We start from the raw sequence: 10,120 nt of genomic DNA, 5'->3' as shown, positions 1-10,120 counted from the left end.
TTGTAGCTTTTCATCTGATTGTCGAAGGACGCGTTCGAATTAATCGGCATGTAGCCAGACCATGAGACGTTCTTGAAGTACAGGATGAGTATGATGAAAGCCGATAGCAGACGCATGATATATTGCTGGAGAAGTCTAGATGCCGATGAATATCAGACCCCAGAGGTTGACTCACGCAAAGAATGGAAAGTTCATAATGTCTGCGCCGGATGAAGACGGATCCAAACAGTTGATTGCTGAACTCTGGTTAGTCTACCACCAGCTAGCGAAGATGACGTACGGTTGATCCCCAGACCTCCCCATGATCCCGTGACTACTCCGAGCGGGAAATTGTTCGGAGCGATCCAGGTCATCCAATTGAAGTATCGGACAGATTGCAGGAAGACATTGGGGATCCAGTACCAGATGATGAAGACCAGTCCAGAAGCTAGGAAAAGGTGCCATCGGGAGATCTTCCATCTGTTGACTACTTCGCCTCGGTTGTCGGCGGCGACAAGTGCGCGATTCAAAGCCTGTCTCAGGTGAGTCTGCGGTTCCTGAAATGTGGACTGCGACTCACAATCGTCGGGAGACATCCTGGCCAGACTGCTTGAGTAGGATATACCGTGAGCCGCCTGAGTAAACCAGCCATTCCCAGGCCGTAACATTGGTTGGCAAGAGCAAGTAGGAGAGAGTAGCCGAATCTGACCCAAGCCTGATTGAAGAACATCGGCATCCTGAGCACAATGAGTCCGTTGAAGTTACCAGTTCCGGAAGCTTGAGTCGTCATGAGGGTGGAAAGAAGCTGCTCTTTTGGTGACCATGGTTCTTTGGTGTTGAGAGTGTACCGCGTGCCACGGATTGTGAAGCCCCAGTCGGGCAGAAAACGTGCTGCTGCACGCCCCATTGGTACGAGAAGGAGTTGAACGAATTGTCCAGGGATAGAGATACCCGGCTGACGAGGAGCAAAGACTATACGAAATATCAGTACCAACTGACGATCCTATCACCCACAAGTGTTGACCATGGTACAGACTGTGATCCAGCATATACCAAGAAGATATGCTCTGAAAGACTCGCAAGGATCCGACGGATCGTCGTATGGCAGCAAAACGGCTCGTACCTCGGCATAACATGACCAGTTGCGACATATACCAGCAGTCTTGCAGATCTCATAAGCCCAATCGTCCTGCTTCATCTGGCAGTGTTCGTGTCCAAGGTAGAGGTCTCTGATGCGAGCGGCCCATGTGGCATCGAATGAATAGTCCTCGGGAATCTCAACTAAAAGCTGTTGGATGAAAGCGAGAGCGTCCACTTCATTCATTGTGAAAACACTGAGAGCCACCCGGTAAGGATCAGAGCCTGGAGGGAGTGTCTCTCCGCCATGTTGACCAGAGTACGACTCGACGAAAGTGTTGACCCATTCCTCGGGTGGAGTCCAATGTTCTTCAGCCAAGGCCGTGTCGTCGAACTTCTTCTCGGTGATGATATCTTCATAATCGTTAGAGCTATACTCGACCACGGGAATAGCACCTGGAGCCTTCTCTGACATGTTGGGGCTTGTCACGAAGGGCAATGCACAAGGGAAGAGAGGAACATGCTCGTGTGCTTGTCCTTTTGAACTGTATGGATTCGGCTGAATGCCTCTGTTCGGGGGATACGCTGATCGTCCGGAGCAGGGGCAAGAGGCGAATCCATACAAGACATCCCTTATCTCGCCGCGATACGAGATGATGGCGTTGCGGAGCTCACGGCGCCTGGGCGTGGGGAATGCAGGGGCATGCTACGAGATGCTACAGATGAGGCCAAGCCTCGGTTCAAGGTCATCCCATATCCTGCCAAGTATAGCAACGAATGAGGGGCTCTTGGCGTCGAGCAGGATGCTTATAAGGCTTTTGATAAAGCCGGTTGTGTAAACGCTTGGCCCGGCGGAATCGGACGCAATGCCGAAATTTGCGGCGACCATACCGGTCAGTGTAATGATACAGTTGGTCCCAAGTGCCCGATCGGTGACGCCGCCTTCTTTTTTCCGTGGCGGTGGCCGCCATGCGACGAAGCTAAATGCCAAGCAATTCAGCAGTACCGGCTGGCTTAAAGTCCTCTGGACTTGTTTACATTCGCTTAAAGGGTGGGGAAGGTTGTCCTTGGCATCAAACTCCTGCAATGCCCACAATGAACCGCATCCAGGGACTATACCAGATCTGAGATACACCGATGGATCATGGCTCGAGACCAAGGAGATGAGATGCTTCCATGGGCTCCGAAGAGTCACGCCCAGAGCAGGTTGAGTAACGATCTATAGAAAGCTGCGTTCCGCAGCTCTTGTAGTTATCGGTACATATGGCGTCGCGACAAGTGCGAACAATCTGCTTGTGCACACCGTAATTGAATTCCCCAAGTACCAGCCGATGGCTTGGCGGTCAGATCGCTTGTCAAAAAAGTCATGACCTCAAAAGAGCCAAGACGAGCTATCCACTCGAAGAGCGAGATGCTGGGGAAGATGGCGATGATGAGGAGACTGATAGGGAGGGCGTCGGTACCTTAGCTCTGCTGATCGGAGTTCAGTCCATGCCCAAGTAGCAGATGGGCACGCCATGACAGAACACAACGCAGTGACTGGTTACGAAGGCCTACAAAAGAGTCGGAGCTTGGCAGGCGCAATCAGTGGTCACTGTAAGTCGGTTTGGGTGAATCAAATTGTGAAGTGGTAGTTCTAAGTGGGTAAATTTAGACATTATTCATCGCCTTCACCCAGTCAGTGAAGGATCTTCATGGTCCGCAACTGGTCCAATTCATGGCGGCTGCATCTAAATGTTGAGTCTCTGATATATGAAGGTCATTCACAGATTACATGATGGTCCCGCGACTTATGTAGACGAACGAGCAGTTGCGCGCCTAAACAATGGATTGGGCTTGGGAGGTTAGTCTCAGAACCACACGGATGTAGATGAATCTTACTGACATTGAGAGGATTTTGCGCTTTGAGGTCTATTCGCGTCTCATACAGCGTTGCTGTATTAAGCTGAACTCACGATCATAAGGAAACTTTCGCACGGCGCATATCACCCAGTCCTGAGCGTATGGCTCCTCAGTTGCGCCGAACGAAAGACTTGCATCCGCCCATCGTTCTGGGGCCGTTCCGTTCCCGTCAAGGAATGCCCAATAAGTCCTTACAAAAGCGTTTTCAGAACAGAAGAGGGACGAAAAGCCTCGCTCTAAAGTCTCTCAACAATCAGACGGTGAAATGCATGCATGTGTCAGCTACACGCACGGCATGATCACCGTCACCATCAAGGACGATGAGCAGGACGCTCACCCACAAATTACCTGGGTAGAGCAATCAGATCTTGAATGAAGCTTATCTGTTCGCCCCGCGGCGGAGAACGTGGTGATCCGGTATCGTTCGTCTTCAAATTCCGCCGCAATCAGACGAATGATCCAGAGTTTCGGTATTCGTCTCAAAGTAGCGGGATCATTCGTCTCAAATGGCCCTGAATCATTCGTCTTTAGCGTCAAAGCACGTGTTTCCCCTCTTCCGACGTTCCTGAAAGTGAGCAATCAGGGTTAAAATTTGGGCATGGACGCCTGGGCGATGATTGTGTCGTTTACTGTATGCATACCTGATCAGATGCGTCGCATATAATCAGGTACTTGTATGTATGGCCCGCACGGAGCTAAGCTGGCCTTTTTGACTCGCCACCTTGACAAAAACACCCCTCTTTCCGTCCACGATGACCTCAACACCGACATTTCGATCCTCGCACCGACTTCTACTTGCAGTAACGACGAACGGACCTCCCACAGTATCCTCAATCATGGCGCTGACCAGTTCGCCGCGCTCATTCCACTCTACATCCACGATGAAACCACCCCGGGCTCTGACGCCAGAGAGGTGGCCCCCTCTACCCTGTTGAGCCCACTCAGTCGGCAGAGACGGTAGCAGACGGATCAGAACGTTGACGACCCCCTCCTCCCGTATCGTTTCGTGGCTCTGCAGGATGCACTCAGTCATAGCGGACGGAAATCCGAATGTCGAATCGAGCTGGAATTCCCTTCCTCCTACCGCGATGAGGGTGCGAGGCATAACCCAGAATTCATGGGCGGCTTTGTATCGCTCGGCCACAATGTCTGCATCAAAAGCTCTCGCCGCTAGAGCCATTGCCCATGCGGCAGACCATCCAGTGTGGGTCGAGTTGTGCTTGATCCGGCGGTGTAGCTGCGTACGGGCAGCATTAAATAGGGTGGGAGAAGACGGCGTGATCCTTGATCCTGGATACATTCCATACAGTGACGAATAGTGACGGTGACCAATTTCTGCTTCGACATAGTCCTGTAACCACTCTTGAATTCCTCCCTGGCGGTTGATCTTGATTGGCGGCAGTTTTGACCTGAATTCTGACACCTGGAGGATGAACGCCTCATCATCGAGATCCAGGACTTGATGGCAATGGATGGTGGCGCTGAATAAATCCCACAGGATACAGTTGTCCAATGTCGGCCCAGCGCATATAGACACGGCTAGTCCGGTCCGGGGATCCATGTACGAATTCTCGGGAGACAGGGAAGGACTTGTGACCTTGTAGCCATCATGATCCGTCATGGCATCTAAAAAGAACAGGGATGCCTCTTTGATGGCGGGATAGTACTTTCGCAGTACCGTTATATCTCCAGAGAATAGATAGTGCTCCCAGATGTGTGTACACAGCCAAGCCAAGCCTGTAGGCCATACGGTTGCGGGTGTATATCGGTCTTGAGGCGCACAATCACCCCAGAGATTAGCGTTGTGATGGCACACGGCGCCACGAGCACCATACATCTTTCTTGCTGTTTCTTGACCGGACTTGGACAAGTCTAAGACAAAGTCCAGGAGGGGCTCGTTCAACTCGAACAAATCTCAAGGTCAGCGAATCCAACAGCCAGCTCACTCACTTGTTTGGAGTGCCAGCCAGTAGTTCATTTCTTATTGTGAGCGACGATTTAGGGTGTTACTCACGTAGATTGATATTGGTCGTGTATCTACACCCCCATTGAGGATCTGGACTGCCTGACCAGATGCCTTGGAGAGTGGCCGGAAGCGTACCTGGCCGTGACGAGGCGATCAAACAATATCGTCCAAATTGATAATGAAGGGCTGTTAATTCTGGATCAAACAACTTCTCTTGTCCCTTGACGCGATCGGATATCGACAAGGCGCGTTGTGCTGGAGTTGAAGATCCAAAACTTATATCCACCCGGCTGAACAACGAGTGGTGGTCAGCAATGTGTTGATCGAGCAAGATACTCCAAGGTGTTTGGGCAGCCTCGTTTAGCTGTGAGACTACTCGGGCATGTGGATTTGAATCCCGATAAGTGGTCCATGCTGTAAAGAATACGGTTACCTCATCTGCATTTGTGACTTCGACCTCTTGACCCAGGCTCTTGACGTGACCCGTCTCTGTGAAGACCTTGACGCCAGCTGCAAAAGAGTGACCCCCACCCCCGAGGAATTGTCCGCCCATCACCACGCAATCATGTGACACTCGTCGATTATATTCTTCCCATCTGTTTTCGTTCAAGCCGCGCTCAGTTGCGACTGAAAAATTGACAGAGGCAGGCCGGTCGCCACGAATGTGAACAGCAATGAGGTCTTTCGGATGACTGGCAATGTATTCCCTCGTGTAATTGACATCATTGAGTTTGTATTTGACAGTGGCCACCGCTGTGTCAAGATTTAGAGATCGTTCATAGCCAGTCGCACCATGATGATCGTAGTGTATGAAGTGTATCATACCGAGGAAGTCATAATATCGCATCGAGGTGGGATTGCCCGCCATTGCTTGCATCGATAGCCTCTCCGCTTCCAGCAGATTTCCACCCGCAACTAAACGTTTGACTTCAGCAAGCTGACCTTTGCAATCTGGGTTATTGCGGTCCTGCGGTCCTCCAGCCCAGATCGATTCTTCGTTGACTCGAAGTTTCTCATCTTCCACCTGTCCTTGGACGCCTGCACCGAGACGGCCATTTCCGATGAGCCACGAATCACTGTAATTCTCGGCCGGAGCAGCATCGTGGAGTATATTTGCACGCGAAAATGGTGCAGGACTGACTGGATGCGAGACCATACTGCAAGGGGGATCTCAGAAGTCAAGTCTGAGAGAACACCAAATGATCATATCCCTTAGCAACTGAAATGCGAAACAAAGGCGCCGAAATCGCCGAAGCAATTCCGTCACCATGGTCCAACCCGAAAACACATCGCCGAAAAGTGGGACTAAGGTATTCAATAATGCGGGCCCACGCCGGGTTTGAGGGCGTTTGTCACGGGGAATCCTGCAAATTTCCGCACAGCCCCCACTTGGTTAGCAGAACTAATAAACTGTTCAGAACCACACAGGGAAGTCAATACCTCCTCAAATTAGTTAGCATCCAAACTGTCCGTGGGCCTATCATGTGGTCGATGCACTTTGAAGGTCTAATCCCCTGGTTGGAGCCCGTACCTGAGATTTCAGAGCTGGTGACTATACAAACTATCATGCACTTGCTATACTGTATACATACACGCAATGTTTGTCACGCCCGGGGCCTAATACTGCCTGGACAGCCTGTCCAGCTCGCTGAACTGCTTCTCACCCTGAGCCATGCACAATTTGTGAAACGCGGATCCCTCCCGTTGCATCAACTCCCGCGGCGAGCCGTACTCCAGGACCTTCCCGCGGCCAAGCACCAAGACACGATCACTGTAGGTCAGCACGAGGCATTCCACGCCCTCACTATTGAATGATCGTCCTCAGTCTATGGGCAATGGTGATCACAGTGGTCCCAGCAAAACTCTCCTTGATCGTCTGCGTAATCTTCTCGTCCGTCTCAAGATCAACCGACGAAGTCGCTAGCATCAGTACCGTTCTCTGCTCTGCTCACCTTCATCCATGATAAGGATCCGCGACTTCTTCAACAGAGCTCGGGCCAAACAAAGCAGCTGCCGCTGACCATGAGAGAAGTTGTCACCGCCTCTCGCGACAGCCGTGTCCAAGTTGGCGAATGGATTTGTCGGGTCGTGTGACGTCAGCAGGTGGACCCGTTGGAGGGCCTCGTATATTTCCACGTCGTCTGAAACGGTCAGCTGGGTTCCAAGGGAAGTCACAAGTGCGCAGGGTCCTGGGAAAGCAGGCATCCCACTCGCACTCACCCAAGGTCTGTGTTAGATCCAACGCATCCCTCAACGTCCCTGCCTGCAGACTGGAATCCTGTACCACCATATTGAGCCTCCTCCTTAGTGCCCTTATCGGCATAGACGATGTGTTCACCCCATCGATACGCACAGCGCCACTCCTCGCCTCCATTGCCCTCAAGATGGCCAGAGCCAAAGTCGACTTGCCGGATCCAGTCGAGCCAACGATCCCTACCCGCATCCCAGGTTCAATTTTCACCGAGACGTCGTGAAGGACATCGGGCAAGTGAGTTTTGTACCCAATGCACAGCTTGTCGATCACAATCTCCCCCTTGGAAGGCCAGGATCCAACCGGCACTACTCCGTCGGTCGACTCGACTGGCGTAGCTTCCAGCTGCTGGGCAACGCGCTCGGCACTGACAAAGATCTGCTCCAACCCACTGTATCCCTCTAGCAGGGAGAACAGACCTTGAGACGTCGCAACGGCAAAGGACAACACGAATCCTGCCCTGGCAGCGGTGACCCCTTGACTGACGAGGTAGAACCCAACTGCCGAGACGACGACGTTGGCCATGATACGAATGACGGCTCGAACCCAGTTGAAAATGACAGCGTCGGCCAGCGTCACTTCAGACTCTCGATTGATCAGCCGGCTCATTTCCATACATGTCTCGCGAGCGATACCGAAGGCTCTGATCATGATAACGCCTTCGACCGTGTCGTCGTAGAGCGATATCAGCGGCGATGCTGCGGACGCACTGAGCCTTCGCAGATCGGCCCGAAGCTTTCTTAGCACTCCGGTGAGCCAGTAGAGCGGAATCAACGCTATAGCCATTGAAATGAGGATCGAAGGAGCCTGGAGTGAGACGATAAACGCCGAAGAAACAACGTCCAAGGCGCAGCTTAGTGTCCGTCCGAACGCGTCTGCTGACATGGCGTCCAGCAGATACATGTCGCGTCCGAAGATGTTCAAAAGTCGACCAGATGGTGTTTCTTCAAAGAACGAAAGCGGCGCATCGCAAATCGCATCAAGGGCCTTTTCATGGATCCTTCTACTCCCTCGGTTGTAGAATCCGAAATTCCCGACACCGTAGAGCCATATCCATCGCAAGCCGCCTGCGAGGACGCCAGAGGTGACGAAGACGGCGTACATTCCGAGGTAATAGTCGAGGTTGCCAGATGGGTCGTTTGACCAGCGCTCAAGCCAGAGTGCCTGGGCGACATCCATAAGTCGGACGGTTCCGTATAGAAAGAGCAGGAGTAGCCAGTACCAGCCACCGCCGGCCGCCTGTAAGACAAACAGGTAGTACTTCCAGGAGACCGAGCCTGAGCCTCCGGGAGGGGGCGCAGGATCCGTCGTGTCGTCGATCGTCTCCTCAGTGTCATGTGCCCCACTGTGTTCCTCTTCGTCGTCTTCTGCGGCCGCCATGACCTTGTCGCTGATCCCGGCCTGGTGCACTGTGCCACTCTTGAGGCAGACCACATAATCGGCCACCGGTAGGCAGATGCTCAAATGATGAGTTACCAAGATGACCGTTCGTCCCTTAATCATCCCGCCTCCAAAGCAGAACCGCACGATATCCCTGGCTGTGTGCGCATCCACTGCTGATAAAACATCGTCCAGGTAAATCGTACTGGCCCGCGAGTAGAGGCAGCGAGCAAGGTTGATCCTCGCTCTTTGACCTCCCGAAAGACCGTGTCCTCGCGCTCCGACCTCTGTCCTGTCCCCCTGCGGCATGATCTCCAAGTCGCTGAGAAGCCTTGCCTCCCTCAGGCACTGCTCGTAACGCTCGGGCCACATCGGAAGACCGAAGAGGATGTTGTCTCTTACCGTCCCATAACGGACAAAGGACTGCTGTGGAGCATAGGCCACAGAATTGTCGAGCCAGTTGGAAGGTGTCGCCTCAGTTCTTGATCGGGAGCGGGGACTACGGACCGAGCCAGATTCCACCTGAGCCTCTCCAAGAAGAGCGCGAAGCTGAAATCAGCACAGGCCAGGGGATGCAACTAACCAGCAGCGTCTTTCCAGACCCTGTTGCTCCATGGATGACCGTCATCTGGCCCGTTGGAATTTGGAGACTAACATTGAGCCTGAAGGCGTCCTTGGCTGAGTCGGGCCACGCGATGGTCGCTTGCTCTAAGATCACCGACGTATGATCCACCTCTTCTCGCTCGATCTCTGCCTGATTCAGATATGTCACAAGTCGGCTCAACGCGACCCAGGTCGATAACAACGCATTCATGGCCGCTGGAAGCCTCGCCATGCTCTCCCGGATCCGATTGAAGCTTGTAAATCAGCTTCGTCATCTCGTCGAGCTTACACGCCGATAGCTACAAACGCAGTCGCCGGCTCGAGTCTACGATGCAGGACCTTGGTGTGAAACGTAAAGGTGAACAAGATTGCGATCACCGGCAGTTGATCCGTTAGAATATTGAAGGTGGTCCCAAGGGTACAGCGCCATCTCTGAGCCCTATACATCAGCCAGAGTCAAAGAAGTCACTTACACTACCTCGGTCTCCCTTAGTCTGCGAATAGACCGCCGAAAGTAATCTTCAAACGCATTCAGTTTGATCACCTTGACTGATGACAGAAACTCTTTAATGGCTGAGATTCTTGCGTCACGATGCCTTGACCAAGCTTTGTCGCTGGTGTAGGCATTCTTCGCGATATATGTTGATAACGGGGAGGTGAGTGGGATGCAGGCGATGCCGACAAAAGCACTGATGCCGAGCATCTGGTACAGAAAGGTGACGCCGACAGCGACTGCACATCAGCTTCGCTGTGCACGAGCAAACATACGGGTGATGATGCTGCTTGTGAGATCCGGACCGATGATGGACATGGACGCAACAGTGGTACAGTCGATTGTGAGCAGGTTGATGACTTGCGTCTGCTGATTCTCCTCCCCTTCCCCGTCTCGATCCATCACAGCGGCATCTGCCGTCTTGAGGATTTTGGCAAAAAGCTGGACATGAGCAAGTTTAGCCATCGTG

General features: G+C 52.6%; 3 protein-coding genes across 3 annotated transcripts; all 3 read right to left on the bottom strand.

Annotated features, from left to right (window-relative positions):
* Positions 1-171: 171 nt before the first annotated feature.
* Positions 172-1,531, bottom strand: BD324DRAFT_653585 (OPT oligopeptide transporter protein-domain-containing protein; the record flags this gene model as incomplete). The annotated part of the gene is made up of 4 exons (XM_022018674.1): positions 172-236; positions 281-512; positions 560-951; positions 994-1,531. The coding sequence occupies 4 exons, from the start codon at positions 1,529-1,531 to the stop codon at positions 172-174; spliced, it is 1,227 nt and encodes a 408-aa protein (XP_021868603.1).
* Positions 1,532-3,622: 2,091 nt separating this feature from the next.
* BD324DRAFT_605209 (Six-hairpin glycosidase-like protein) lies at positions 3,623-6,099 on the bottom strand (the record flags this gene model as incomplete). The annotated part of the gene is made up of 3 exons (XM_022013996.1): positions 4,973-6,099; positions 4,909-4,938; positions 3,623-4,872 (listed from the first exon to the last, which is right to left on the bottom strand). The coding sequence occupies exons 1-3, from the start codon at positions 6,078-6,080 to the stop codon at positions 3,623-3,625; spliced, it is 2,388 nt and encodes a 795-aa protein (XP_021868602.1). The 5' UTR covers positions 6,081-6,099.
* A 407-nt stretch (positions 6,100-6,506) lies between these two features.
* Positions 6,507-10,092, bottom strand: BD324DRAFT_637573 (P-loop containing nucleoside triphosphate hydrolase protein; the record flags this gene model as incomplete). The annotated part of the gene is made up of 8 exons (XM_022017021.1): positions 6,507-6,695; positions 6,730-6,844; positions 6,877-7,065; positions 7,145-9,104; positions 9,139-9,412; positions 9,448-9,597; positions 9,632-9,890; positions 9,927-10,092. Coding segments are annotated over 8 exons (3,267 nt in total), but the record flags the coding sequence as incomplete, so codon positions are not given.
* Positions 10,093-10,120: the final 28 nt, after the last annotated feature.

The sequence above is a fragment of the Kockovaella imperatae genome, assembly GCF_002102565.1.
Source record: "Kockovaella imperatae strain NRRL Y-17943 chromosome Unknown BD324scaffold_15, whole genome shotgun sequence".
In the NCBI taxonomy this organism is placed as follows: domain Eukaryota; kingdom Fungi; phylum Basidiomycota; class Tremellomycetes; order Tremellales; family Cuniculitremaceae; genus Kockovaella; species Kockovaella imperatae.
The sequence above is the reverse complement of the archived record's forward strand: the minus strand, read 5'-3'. Positions and strand labels throughout refer to the sequence as shown.